The sequence below is a fragment of the Ranitomeya imitator genome, chromosome 5 (assembly GCF_032444005.1).
Source record: "Ranitomeya imitator isolate aRanImi1 chromosome 5, aRanImi1.pri, whole genome shotgun sequence".
Taxonomy (NCBI): Eukaryota; Metazoa; Chordata; class Amphibia; order Anura; family Dendrobatidae; genus Ranitomeya; species Ranitomeya imitator.
Genome location: NC_091286.1, coordinates 32,300,414 through 32,314,665, shown reverse-complemented (window position 1 = coordinate 32,314,665; position 14,252 = coordinate 32,300,414). Strand labels below are relative to the sequence as shown.

Sequence of the window (14,252 nt, the reverse complement as noted above, 5' to 3'; positions counted from 1 at the left end):
GCAGGGGAGGAGCTGAGAGCCAGCAGGAGGCTGTATACTGCAGGGGAGGAGCTGAGAGCCAGCAGGAGGGTGTACACTGCAGGGGAGGAGCTGAGAGCCGGCAGGAGGGTGTATACTGCAGGGGAGGAGCTGAGAGCCATCAGGAGGGTGTATACTGCAGGGGAGGAGCTGAGAGCCAGCAGTAGGGTATATACTGCAGGGGAGGAGCTGAGAGCCAGCAGGAGGGTGTATACTGCAGGGGAGGAGCTGAGAGCCAGCAGGAGGGTGTATACTGCAGGGGAGGAGCTGAGAGCCAGCAGGAGGGTGTATACTGCAGGGGAGGAGCTGAGAGCCAGCAGGAGGGTGTATACTGCAGGGGAGGAGCTGAGAGCCAGCAGGAGGGTGTATACTGCAGGGGAGGAGCTGAGAGCCAGCAGGAGGGTGTATACTGCAGGGGAGGAGCTGAGAGCCGGCAGGAGGGTGTATACTGCAGGGGAGGAGCTGAGAGCCGGCAGGAGGGTGTATACTGCAGGGGAGGAGCTGAGAGCCAGCAGGAGGGTGTATACTGCAGGGGAGGAGCTGAGAGCCAGCAGGAGGGTGTATACTGCAGGGGAGGAGCTGAGAGCCAGCAGGAGGGTGTATACTGCAGGGGAGGAGCTAAGAGACAGCAGGAGGGCGTATACTGCAGGGGAGGAGCTAAGAGACAGCAGGAGGGTGTATACTGCAGGGGAGGAGAGAACTTTCTTTGTATCACTTAGTGTCAGCCTCCTAGTGGCAGCAGCAGCTACACCCACGGGCTGTGGCCCCCAATGAGGCGAAGGAGAAATTGAAATATAACGATGACATAATTTCATAAAAAGAGATGAATCTTATTGCTGGCATATGCCATGATTTTAATAAGTGGTGGCTCAACCTCTGGGAGTTCCATAGCGGTTATGGTAATGGAGTTCTATCTAATATGTAATAATAATAATATTAGCAAATAACTCCAATTAGAAATATAGTATAGTTTTTCTGTTGCACTAGGTCTCTTTCCTCATGTGCAGGCATTGCAGGACCTTAAGGGTATCCCATGGTTACAACCACTAGCAGCTAGCTGTCACTTTGAGTGGATGCAACCATGGATACTTAAAGTCCTGCAATGCCTGCACATGAGGAAAGAGACATAGCGAATCAGAAAAACTATACTACATTTCTAATTCGAGGTATTTGCTATTATTATATCTACTACATATTGGGATAGGATCGTGGAGATGGGAATACACCTTTAAGTTCTGTGTCTGCTCTTATGGCCATCCCATAGTATGAACAATCTGGTAATCCTGCATTTATTAGGTCCCCGTGAAGGTGGATTCTATAAAACTCATTGCATGGACACTAAAGCCGGAGCTCCTGGCAATCCTATAAAAGCAAGTAAACTAATTGTCTAAAACCTCAGTAAGTGAACGCATTTGTAAAAATTTCTTCCAAGGACCTTTTGGAGAACGAGACGACCAGCAAGTGTTTATCCAGAAGGTGGTTCCTATTACTAATAAGTTGTTTGTCAGGCTTTCTTCAACTGGGAAAAGGTAACTGAATGCATAAGTAAAGTTTTTTATTGATTTTTCTTTTTTTTTTTTTCTGGACAAAAATTGAAAATTGATAATCTGAAGGCCTATTGACAAAGAATAGGTTGTCCACTACTTGCCCCATATAATGCTCCACAAATGTTAATTATGGCCCCATAAGATGCTCCATAAAGATATTTGCCCCATATATTGCTGCTCAATCGTTATGGCCCCATAAGATGCTCCATACAGACACTTTCCCCATATAGTGCTGCACAAACGTTATGGCCCCATACAGACACTTGCCCCATATAGTGCTGCACAAACGTTATGGCCCCATACAGACACTTGCCCCATATAGTTCTGCACAAATGTTATGGCCCCATACAGACACTTGCCCCATATAGTGCTGCACAAACGTTATGGCCCCATAGATGCTCCATACAGACACTTGCCCCAAATAGTACTGCACAAACGTTGATTATGGCCCCATAAGATGCTCCATACAGACACTTGCCCCATATAGTGCTGCACAAACATTGAATATGGCCCCATACAGACACTTGCCCCATATAGTGCTGCACAAACGTTGATTATGGCTCCATACAGACACTTGCCCCATATAGTGCTGCACAAACCTTGAATATGGCCCCATACAGACACTTGCCCCATATAGTGCTGCACAAACGTTGATTATGGCTCCATACAGACACTTGCCCCAAATAGTACTGCACAAACGTTGATTATGGCCCCATAAGATGCTCCATACAGACACTTGCCCCATATAGTGCTGCACAAACATTGAATATGGCCCCATACAGACACTTGCCCCACATAGTGCTGCACAAACGTTATGGCCCCATAAGATGCTCCATACAGACCCTTGTCCCATTTGCTGTTGCTGCGATAAAAAAAAATCACATACTCGCCTCTCCGTCGCTCAGGCCCCTGGCACTTTCAATATTCACCTGACTTCGTTCCGGCGTCGCTCCATCTTCAGCGTCTTCTGCACTGACGTTCAGGCAGAGGGCGTGCACTAACTACGTCACCGCGCCCTCTGACCTGAGCGTCACTGCAGAGGACGCTGAAGACGGAGCGGCGCCCGAAACGGGGAGATGAATATCGCGCAGCGCTCCCCCTCCCCGTTATACTTACCTGCTCCTGGCACTGTTCAGTCCCTGCTTCCCTGGCGCCGCAGCTTCTTCTTGTACTGAGCGGTCACCGTTACCGCTCATTACAGTAATGAATATGCGGCTCCACCCCTATGGGAGGTGGAGCCGCATATTCATTACTGTAATGAGCGGTACCATGTGACCGCTCAGTACAGGAAGAAGCTTGGGCGCCGGGAAGCAGGGACCTGCAGGGACCACGCCAGGAGTAGGTGAGTATAATAAGACAGCTCCCCCTCCCCTGCCGACCCCTGAGTATGACTCGAGTATAAGCCGGGAGGGGGACTTTCAGCCCAAAAAAAGGGCTGAAAGACTCAGCTTGTACTCGAGTATATACGGTACATTAAAAAAGTGTATGTGTGTCTCTATATACGATTGTTCAAAAGTTTAGTGTCACTTAGAAATTTCCTTATTTTTCAAAGAAAAGCACAGTTTTTTCCAATGAAGCTAACATTAAATGATTCAGAAATACACTCTATACATTGTTAATGTGGTAAATGACTATTATAGCTGCAAAAGTCTGGTTTGTAATGCAACATCTTCATAGGTGTATAGAGGCATATTTCCAACAACCATCACTCCAGTGTTCTTATAGTACTTTGTGTTTGCTAACTGTGTAAGAAGGCTAATGGATGGTTAGAATACCCTTGAACAGGGGTGTCAAACTGCATTCCTCGAGGGCTGCAAACAGGTCATGTTTTCAGGATTTCCTTGTACTGCACAGGTGATAATTTAATCACCAACTCATTATTTGTGTATGTGATTAAATTATCACCTGTGCAGTACATGGAAATCCTGAAAACATGACCTGTTTGCAGCCCTCGAGTAATGCAGTTTGACACCCCTGCCCTTGAAAACCCTTGTGCAAGTATGTTAGCACAGCTGAAAACAGTTTGGCTGATTAGAGAACCTATAAACCTGACCTACCTTTGAGCTAGTTGAGAGTCTGGAGCATTACATTATTACATTTGTTGGTTCCATTAAACTCTCAAAAATATATATATATATATATATATATATATATATATATATATATATATATATAATCCAGAGTAAAGCCATGCATGGAGGGAACGTACACACTTCACCCGGATACTTTCTTGGGTTGTACTCTATTCCAAGACTCCAGGCTTAAGCCACCTTGCTGGCCATAAAAATATACAATCAGGCACAATGGAAGATCATCACCAATGAACCATGCACAGATTCCCTTATGGTTTTCTTCATTAGTCGGGCAAAATATTAAACTTTAAATTACACGTTTCCTTGTGCAGAATCTGTGAAATCCAAGCAGTCGACTGCACGACCATCACGTGTTTTACTGTCCGCGAATGTGAAGGATCTAGCCGGATGGGCTCCAGACCCCGACGCTATCTTTTCACTGGACACTCGAACGGAAGTATTCAAATGTGGGACCTGACTACCGCAATGGATATGGTGACAAAGACCGAAGAGAAAGGTACAGAGCAGAAAAGGCAGAAAAGGACTGGAATCGATTACCAGCATCACTTCATTTTTTTCTTGTTTCTTTTCAGATGTTGGAGGCCCGACTGAAGAAGAGCTGCTAACGTTATTAGACCAGTGTGACCTGAGCGCTTCCCGCTGTGCCACCCCAAATATTAGCCCCGCCACCTCTGTAGTTTACCAAAGTCGCCTGCGCGATTCCAGCTCCAGGTATTATTGCTTTATATTTTTTAATAAAAGCAGAAATGTAATTTTTATTTTGTTTTTAACCCCTTCCCGACCTTTGACGCATACGCTGCGTCATGAAAGTCGGTGCCATTCCGACCCATGACGCAGCATATGCGTCATGGAAAGATCGCGTCCCTGCAGGCCGGGTGAAAGGGTTAACTCCCATTTCACCCGATCTGCAGGGACAGGGGGAGTGGTAGTTTAGCCCAGGGGGGGTGGCTTCACCCCCTCGTGGCTACGATCGCTCTGATTGGCAGTTTCACTTTCAACAGCCAATCAGAGCGATTTGTAATATTTCACCTAAAAAACTGGTGAAATATTACAATCCAGCCATGGCCGATGCTGCAATATCATCGGCTATGGCTGGAAATACTAATGTGCCCCCACCCCACTCCTCCGATCGCCCCCCCAGCCCCCCGATCTGTGGTCCGCTCCCCTCCGTCCTGTGCTCCGCTCCCCCGTCCTCCTGTCCGCTTCCCCGTGCACCAATCACACCCCCCGCGCTCCAATCAAACCCCCCCGCACTCCGATCCCCCCCCGCACACAGCGACCCCCCCGTGCTCCGATCCACCCCCCCCCCGCACAGCGATCCCTCACCCCGTGCTCCAATCCTTCCCCGTGCTCCAATCCTCCCTCCCGTGTTCCGATCCACCCCCCCCCCATGATCCGATCCACCCCCCCGTGCTCCGACGCCCCCCCCGTGCCCTGATCTCCCCCCCCCTTATACTTACCTGGCCGCCCGAGGTCCGTCCGTCTTCATTCCTGGGCGCCGCCATCTTCCAAAATGGCGGGCGCATGTGCAGTGCGCCCGCCGAATCTGTCGGCCGGCAGATTCGTTCCAGAGTGAATTTTGATCACTGAGATAGGTTATATCTCAGTGATCAAAATAAAAAAATAGTAAATGACCCCCCCCCTTTGTCACCCCCATAGATAGGGACAATAAAAAAAATAAAGAATTTTTTTTTTTTTCACTAAGGTTGGGGTAAGAACTAGGGTTAGGGTTAGGGGTAGGGTTAGGGGTAGGGTTAGGGTTAGGGGTAGGGTTAGGGGTAGGGTTAGGGTTAAGGGTAGGGTTAGGGTTAGGGGTAGGGTTAGGGGTAGGGTTAGGGCTAGGGTTAGGGCTAGGGTTAGGGTTTCGGTATGTGCACACGTATTCTGGTCCTATGCGGATTTTACCGCAGCGGATTTGAAAAATCCACAGTGCTAAACCGCTGCCGATTTATCGTGGATTTACCGCGGTTTTTCTGCGCATTTCACTGCGGTTTTACAACTGCGATTTTCTATTGGAGCAGTTGTAAAACCGCTGCGGAATCCGCAGAAAGAAGTGACATGCTGCGGAATGTAAACCGCTGCGTTTCCGTGCAGTTTTTCCGCAGCATGTGTACAGCGATTTTTGGTTCCCATAGGTTCACATTGAACTGTAAACTCATGGGAAACTGCTGCGGATCCGCAGCGTTTTCCGCAGCGTGTGCACATACCTTTAGAATTAGGCTATGTGCACACGGTGCGGATTGGCCGCTGCGGATCCGCAGCAGTGTTCCATCAGGTTTACAGTACCATGTAAACATATGGAAAACCAAATCCGCTGTGCCCATGGTGCAGAAAATACCGCGCGGGAACGCTGCGTTGTATTTTCCGCAGCATGCCAATTCTTTGTGCGGATTCCGCAGCGTTTTACACCTGTTCCTCAATAGGAATCCACAGGTGAAATCCGCACAAAAAACACTGGAAATCCACGGTAAATCCACAGGTAAAACGCAGTGCCTTTTACCCGCGGATTTTTCAAAAATGATGCTGAAAAATCTCATACGAATCCGCAACGTTGGCACATAGCCTTAGAGTTGGGTTGGAATTAGGGTTGTGGTTAGGGTTAGGGGTGTGTTGGGGTTAGGGTTGTGGTTAGGGGTGTGTTGGGGTTAGGGTTGTGATTAGGGTTACGGCTACAGTTGGGATAAGGGTTAGGGGTGTGTTGGAGGTAGAATTGAGGGGTTTCCACTGTTTAGGCACTTCAGGGGGTCTCCAAACGCAACATGGCGCCACCATTGATTCCAGCCAATCTTGTATTCAAAAATTCAAATGGTGCTCCCTCACTTCCGAACCCCGACGTGTGCCCAAACAGTGGTTTACCCCCACATATGGGGTACCAGCATACTCAGGACAAACTGCGCAACAATTACTGGAGTCCAATTTCTCCTGTTACCCTTGAGAAAATAAAAAATTGCTTGCTAAAACATCATTTTTGAGGAAAGAAAAATGATTTTTTATTTTCACGGCTCTGCGTTGTAAACGTCTGTGAAGCACTTGGGGGTTCAAAGTGCTCACCACATATCTAGATAAGTTCCTTGGGGGGTCTAGTTTCCAAAATGGGGTCACTTGTGGGAGGTTTCTACTGTTTAGGCACACCAGGGGCTCTGCAAACGCAACGTGACGCCCGCAGACCATTCCATCAAAGTCTGCATTTCAAAAGTCACTACTTCCCTTCTGAGCCCCCACGTGTGCCCAAACAGTGGTTTACCCCCACACATGGGGCATCAGCGTACTCAGGAGAAACTGGACAACAACTTTTGTGGTCCAATTTCTCCTGTAACCCTTGGGAAAATAAAAAATTCTGGGCTAAAAAATTATTTTTGAGGAAAGAAAACGTATTTATTATTTTCACGGCTCTGCGTTATAAACTTCTGTAAAGCACTTGGGGGTTGAAAGTGCTCACCACACATCTAGATAAGTTCCTTTGGGGGTCTAGTTTCCAAAATGGGGTCACTTGTGGGGGGTTTCTACTGTTTAGGCACACCAGGGGCTCTGCAAACGCAATGTGACGCCCGCAGACCATTCCATCAAAGTCTGCATTTCAAAAGTCACTACTTCCCTTCTGAGCCCCCACGTGTGCCCAAACAGTGGTTTACCCCCACACATGGGGTATCAGCGTACTCAGGAGAAACTGGACAACAACTTTTGTGGTCCAATTTCTCCTGTAACCCTTGGGAAAATAAAAAATTCTGGGCTAAAAAATTATTTTTGAGGAAAGAAAACGTATTTATTATTTTCACTGCTCTGTGTTATGAACTTCTGTGAAGCACTTGGGGGTTCAAAGTGCTCACCTCACATCTAGATAAGTTCCTTTCGGGGTCTAGTTTCCAAAATGGGGTCACTTGTGGGGGGTTTCTACTGTTTAGCCACATCAGGGGCTCTGCAAACGCAACGTGACGCCCACAGAGCATTCCATCAAAGTCTGCATTTCAAAACGTCACTACTTCACTTCCGAGCCCCAGCATGTGCCTAAACAGTGGTTTACCCCCACATATGGGGTATCAGCGTACTCAGGAGAAACTGGACAACAACTTTTGGGGTCAAATTTCTCCTGTTACCCTTGGGAAAATAAAAAATTGCGGGCTAAAATTCATTTTTGAGAAAATAATTTTTTTTTTTTATTTTCATGGCTCTGCGTTATAAACTTCTGTGAAGCACTTGAGGGTTCAAAGTGCTCACTACACATCTAGATTAGTTCCTTTGGGGGTCTAGTTTCCAAAATGGGGTAATTTGTGGGGGATCTCCAATGTTTAGGCACACAGGGGCTCTCCAAACGCGACATGGTGTCCGCTAATGATTGGAGATAATTTTCCATTTAAAAAGCCAAATGGCGTGCCTTCCCTTCTGAGCCCTGCCGTGCGCCCAAACAGTGGTTTACCCCCACATATGGGGTATCTGCATACTCAGGACAAACTGGACAACAACATTTGTGGTCCAATTTCTCCTATTACCATTGGCAAAATAGGAAATTCCAGGCTAAAAAATCATTTTTGAGAAAAGAAAAATTATTTTTTATTTTCATGGCTCTGCATTATAAACTTCTGTGAAGCACCTGGGGGTTTAAAGTGCTCAGTATGCATCTAGATAAGTTCCTTGGGGGGTCTAGTTTCCAAAATGGGGTCACTTGTGGGGGAGCTCCATTGCATAGGCACACAGGGGCTCTCCAAATGCGACATGGTGTCCGCTAACAATTGGAGCTAATTTTCCATTCAAAAAGTTAAAAGGCGCGCCTTCCCTTCCGAGCCCTGCCGTGTGCCCAAACAGTGGTTTACCCCCACATATGAGGTATCGGCGTACTCGGGAGAAATTGCTCAACAAATTTTAGGATCCATTTTATCCTATTGCCCATGTGAAAATGAAAAAATTGAGGCGAAAATAAATTTTTTGTGAAAAAAAAGTACTTTTTCATTTTTACGGATCAATTTGTGAAGCACCTGAGGGTTTAAAGTGCTCACTAGGCATCTAGATAAGTTCCTTGGGGGGTCCAGTTTCCAAAATGGGGTCACTTGTGGGGGAGCTCCAATGTTTAAGCACACAGGGTCTCTCCAAACGCGACATGGTGTCCGCTAACGATGGAGATAATTTTTCATTCAAAAAGTCAAATGGCGCTCCTTCCCTTCCGAGCCTTACCATGTGCCCAAACAGTGGTTTACCCCCACATGTGAAGTATCGGTGTACTCAGGAGAAATTGCCAAACAAATTTTAGGATCCATTTTATCCTGTTGTCCATGTGAAAATGAAAAAATTGAAGCTAAAAGAATTTTTTTGTGAAAAAAAAGTACTTTTTCATTTTTACGGATCAATTTGTGAAGCACCTGGGGGTTTAAAGGGCTCACTATGCATCTAGATAAGTTCCTTGGGGCGTCTAGTTTCCAAAATGGGGTCACTTGTGGGGGAGCTCCAATTTTTAGGCACACGGGGGCTCTCCAAATGTGACATGGTGTCCGCTAAAGAGTGCAGCCAATTTTTCATTCAAAAAGTCAAATGGCGCTCCTTCCCTTCCAAGCCCTGCCGTGCGCCCAAACAGTGGTTTACCCCCACATATGAGGTATCAGCGTACTCAGGACAAATTGGACAACAACGTACGTGGTTCAGTTTCTCCTTTTACCATTGGGAAAATAAAAAAATTGTTGCTGAAAAATCATTTTTGTGACTAAAAAGTTAAATGTTCATTTTTTCCTTCCATGTTGCTTCTGCTGCTGTGAAGCACCTGAAGGGTTAATAAACTTCTTGAATGTGGTTTTGTGCACCTTGAGGGGTGCAGTTTTTAGAATGGTGTCACTTTTGGGTATTTTCAGCCATATAGACCCCTCAAACTGACTTCAAATGTGAGGTGGTCCCTAAAAAAAATGGTTTTGTAAATTTCGTTGTAAAAATGAGAAATCGCTGGTCAAATTTTAACCCTTATAACTTCCTAGCAAAAAAAAATTTTGTTTCCAAAATTGTGCTGATGTAAAGTAGACGTGTGGGAAATGTTATTTATTAACTATTTTGTGTCACATAACTCTCTGGTTTAACAGAATAAAAATTCAAAATGTGAAAATTGCGAAATTTTCAAAATTTTCGCCAAATTTCCGTTTTTATCACAAATAAACACAGAATTTATTGACCTAAATTTACCACTAACATGAAGCCCAATATGTCACGAAAAAACAATCTCAGAACCGCTAGGATCCATTGAAGCGTTCCTGAGTTATTACCTCATGAAGGGACACTGGTCAGAATTGCAAAAAACGGCAAGGTCTTTAAGGTCAAAATAGGCTGGGTCATGAAGGGGTTAAAGTTATCACTGCTTTGTACATTCTTTTGTTACACTTGTTGGAAGGGTTACTTGAAAACAGACTTATTGCAAGAATTACTTTTCACTCTGGGGAAACTTGACATTTTTTATGTTTAAATATTTTGTCCAGTGAAAACAAGTTATCATCTCTCTATAGGATAGATGCTAACTTATTAACTGCTAGTACCGCCACCGATCGGCAGAACTGTGGCCACTTTTATCCACCTTAGAATGGAGCTATAGGTCAGATGGTTGACCACATCTCCATTTTTTCTTTATGGGGCTACGTGGGGAAAAAAAAGCATGGTGCTCAGAAGCCACATAGAGAAGGAACAGAGGGGGGTCAGCAGCTGCGTAGGTAATGAATGGTATGGAGGTGGGCAGCCGCATTGGGAAAGAATGCAGTGGGGGTTGGCAGCCACATAGGAAATGGAGTAGGGGTCTGAAACCGCATCAGGAATGAATGGAGTGGGGTCGGCAGCCCCATAGGGAAAGAACTGAGTGGGGGTCAGAAGCTACTTATCGAATGAATGAATTGAGGGTTGGAAGCCACGTAGGCTGTGAATGGAGTGGGGGTCAGAAGCCACCTAGGCCGTGAATGGAGTGGCGATTGGAAGCCGCATAGGCCGTGAATGGAGTGAGGGTCGGAAGGCGCATAGGGATTGAATGGAGTTAGAATCAGAAGCCGCATAGTCGGTGAATGTAGTGGGGTCGGGCATACACACCGCAGCTCCATTATAACAGGGCTTTGTGTTCTGTTCTGCTGATCGTTGCAGGTACTATCAGTTGGCCCCATACCGATTAATAGGTTGCCACCTCCTGTGGCTAGATGGTAACATATTTGCATCGGACAAGCCCTTTAATTTGATATACCATGAATGTCAGATTGGTGGGAGTCCCATTCTTGGCTTTCCCACTAAGCAGCATCACTTCAGTTGTATCCCTTTAATTGTTTACTGGGCACAGCTCAGTACTTTGGGTCGGATCTGGGCCTGGTCTTACAGCTCCCTGGAGCTCCGTTTCATATAGGTTAATAGGACAGAGCTGTAATACCGGGGACGGCCCGTTACTAAAAGTACAGAGCTGTCCCTGGTAAACACTGAAGGATGTGGCGCTCCCCAAAGCTCTGCAGACCCTTTAGTCAGCTGATCAGGGGTGGGGGGTGGGGTAGAATTTGGACAAAAAATCTGTCCATATCCCATCCACATAACGATAGGTATAGAAAACCCATATTTCGTTACACTGTTTAGAAAATTGATAGAGACGTGCAAAGCAGCTACAAAGAATATCTCCTGCTCTGAAAGACTTATCTGCTCATAACATGATATCAGTAGGCCACATGTAACATTTCCTGTGGTGATGCTCCTGGCAAATTGAGCAAATTTCCCCGACAGATTAAGGCCGATAACAGTAGAACACCCTACAATCAGCCAATATTTTGGGGAACCCTTCATACAAAAAGTACTGTTGAGAGAGACTTATTCTGTGAGGCCAATACATCCGGAGCGATGCCTTCTGCGGTAATGCTGGCTTTATTTGCTGTATTTTTGTCCTTCTCTAGATTTCTATAATGACGTTATACTTTTACTGTTAATAGTTTACAACTTCATCACGAGACGATCCATGAAGCAGCAACTTACGGCTCGCTAAGGTCTTACCGTGAGAGCCCCTTGCTGGCCCGAGCGCGGCGCACCGAAAGCTTCCACAGCTACCGGGATTTTCAGACCTTCAGCTTTAAGAATAACATCGAAAGAGTTAACTCTGAAAACGGGAATTTGCTTGCCAAAAATGAGACACGACCAAGCGATCATGAGAGCAGCAAACTCGAGAAGAAACCCACAGCACCAGGTCAAAAGCTAACCAAGTGTTCGGAAGCCACCGAGGAGAGCAGTCGCCATCCCGAGATCACCGATGTCAGGCGGAGGATTGTGGAAGAAGAATGCGAACCCAAGACTGAATCTAAGAAGAAAAGTGGATTTGAAGGAGCGTTTCACAGCAGACGAAATGTTTCTCAAGTACCTCACTTAAGTTCATCACCCGGTGATGGCGGAAATGAATCCTCTGGTACTGCCTCGCCATCTCCTACCAAGTCCTCCACTTCACCGCGCCGTAAAAAAAGTGACTCTTCCTGCCAGGACTATGCAATATAAGATGATTTAATCCTCACCAATCTAATCATGCTGCGCTAATTGGGTGCGACACAGCACTCAGCGTTGACCCCGAGTTGAGGCTGCTCTTGAGACAAATCTTCTGCAGCCACGACTCATTGGAAACCATGAGTACCAAAATCGGCAATGTTGGGGTCCAATTAATGGTTGCAACAACTTGATCATAATGTTCTTTGCAGTTTCAAGGTTTTCTTAAAAGGGATTGTCCTGTGGATATGCCATAGGTGTGAAAGATGGGAATACGGATATGAAACCCAGGAGTCCTGCTTTCTTCTACGCACAGCATTTGCCAGCTGTCAATTAGTCTGACACTAATTAGCAGGACTCACAAGCTTTTCTTTGCAAGATAGAACACTATTTATTTCTCGGCTGATTGGCTGAGAAGAACTCTGTCCTATCCCGTAGGAAACCTGACAGACCCACAACAAGAAAAGCTCTGTCCATAACCATTGTTCCCAATCAGGACCCCTGTGTATGAGTCAGAACTTAAGCAACACCTGATCTGGAGTACCGGAACAGTAAATGTCAAGGCCTAGCTGGCTTTGGCGTCCCCTGACAAAATCAGGGGTGCTGGGGTAAGAAACGTATCACTGGCTGCCACATTTCAAAGGGGGGTGTCTTAGCTGAGACAATAACTTCTAAAGCATATGGACATCATACATAGGGGTCCCATGATCAGCAGCACCACCGGGAAGGGCTGAAGCTGTAGGGATTAGAGTTGAGAAAACGATTTGCATGACCCTTGTCCTGTATTAAAAGGGTTGGTTCTCCATGACTGCCAGACCAGGACCCTTCAAAAGTCCTACTAACTCCCAGCATTTAGGTCACCTTTTTGGATTAGTAGGCCCTACGACACCTCAGTGCATTCAAAAGAAACAATCAAAATTGCAGCAGGTAGCAGGACATTCGCAGGGCTCTCATCTGGCTTCCTCGGAGTACCGACGTGACCGCTGGACCAAGGATAGTTTCGCTCAGCTCTAGTGAGGATTAGTTGACTTTATGGGTTACCTGCTTTGGTGCAGGATTTCTGGACATTCCTCTTCTAAATTTCTGCCACGGTTTCACTCATCCTAATAGGGCTTGCAAACCCATGTGCTTCCTGCCAAATCGACTCCATTGAGATGATCGTTAGATTTCCAGTCACAGAAATTTCTGCAACAGATCTTCGTCATGTGAATATCCCCTTGCATCCCATTTTCTACACGATGCTACATTTTATTAGAGACGACTACCATGTGGATGGGTCTCTCCTTGCTGTTGGAGCATGGCATTATTCTGATTGGGGCTGAGCTGCTTTTCTGCAGCAGTGTAACTTTTTATATGCAGAAACATATATATATATATATATATATATATATATATATATATATACATACTTAGGCTAATGAATAATTTATTGATCTCTCTCTCTATATATATATATATTTATCCTGCTATCGGACACACTGGCCACACATAGGCATTTATCGAAATTATTTAATTATTTTTTTTAATAGAAGTATATAGCAATATTTGCACGAGACGCGACATAGTACTTTTCTAGTTCAGCAGCGTGGCTTCTACAGTAACATTGCACTCCGGTGTTTTCACACACCCCCGTCTTCAATGCATCCAATGTCTTGTTATGCAGTTTATTCGCACAGTATTAATGTTTCAGAAATAACGGAGCTGGAAAATAAAATTGACCAATGAGAATTTTTTTTTTTTTTAACAAAACCTTTATCTAATAGAATATATGAGCATATTTTACAATTTGTGATGTGTTTGTGCTCACTCTGTAACAATCCAGTATGAGATATAAAAGCTGTAAATGATTATTTCCTATATTGTGATCTTGTTTATTTTCCCAGGAGTTATTACAAAGAAATGATATTCCAACAAGAGAAATGTATATCTATAATGGAGACGGATCAGGGTAGACAATGTGCGTTTACAATCCACTCCTCCAGTGTTTCGCCAATTTGCTGGTTTCATCAGGGGATACACAGTGTAATCATGTGTCTTCTGTAACAAGAGTAAAATTTGGCGTGCAGTAGATAAAATATAAAAAAAACTTTCTTTATTGCTCCATTGGGGGACACAGGTAACCATGGGTGTATGCTGCTATCGC

The 14,252-nt window shown here is 45.5% G+C and overlaps 1 protein-coding gene across 1 annotated transcript in view; it reads left to right on the top strand.

The window, feature by feature from the left end:
- Window positions 1-13,966, top strand: part of KCTD3 (potassium channel tetramerization domain containing 3) — a 103,169-nt gene extending 89,203 nt beyond the window's left edge. Inside the window, exons 15-18 of the mRNA XM_069768496.1 lie at window positions 1,451-1,547; window positions 3,970-4,154; window positions 4,231-4,369; window positions 11,572-13,966. Coding sequence (XP_069624597.1) covers window positions 1,451-1,547; window positions 3,970-4,154; window positions 4,231-4,369; window positions 11,572-12,124 — 974 coding nt within the window. The 3' untranslated portion in view covers window positions 12,125-13,966. The remainder of the gene's footprint in view (window positions 1-1,450; window positions 1,548-3,969; window positions 4,155-4,230; window positions 4,370-11,571) is intronic.
- The last annotated feature ends 286 nt before the right edge of the window (window positions 13,967-14,252 follow it).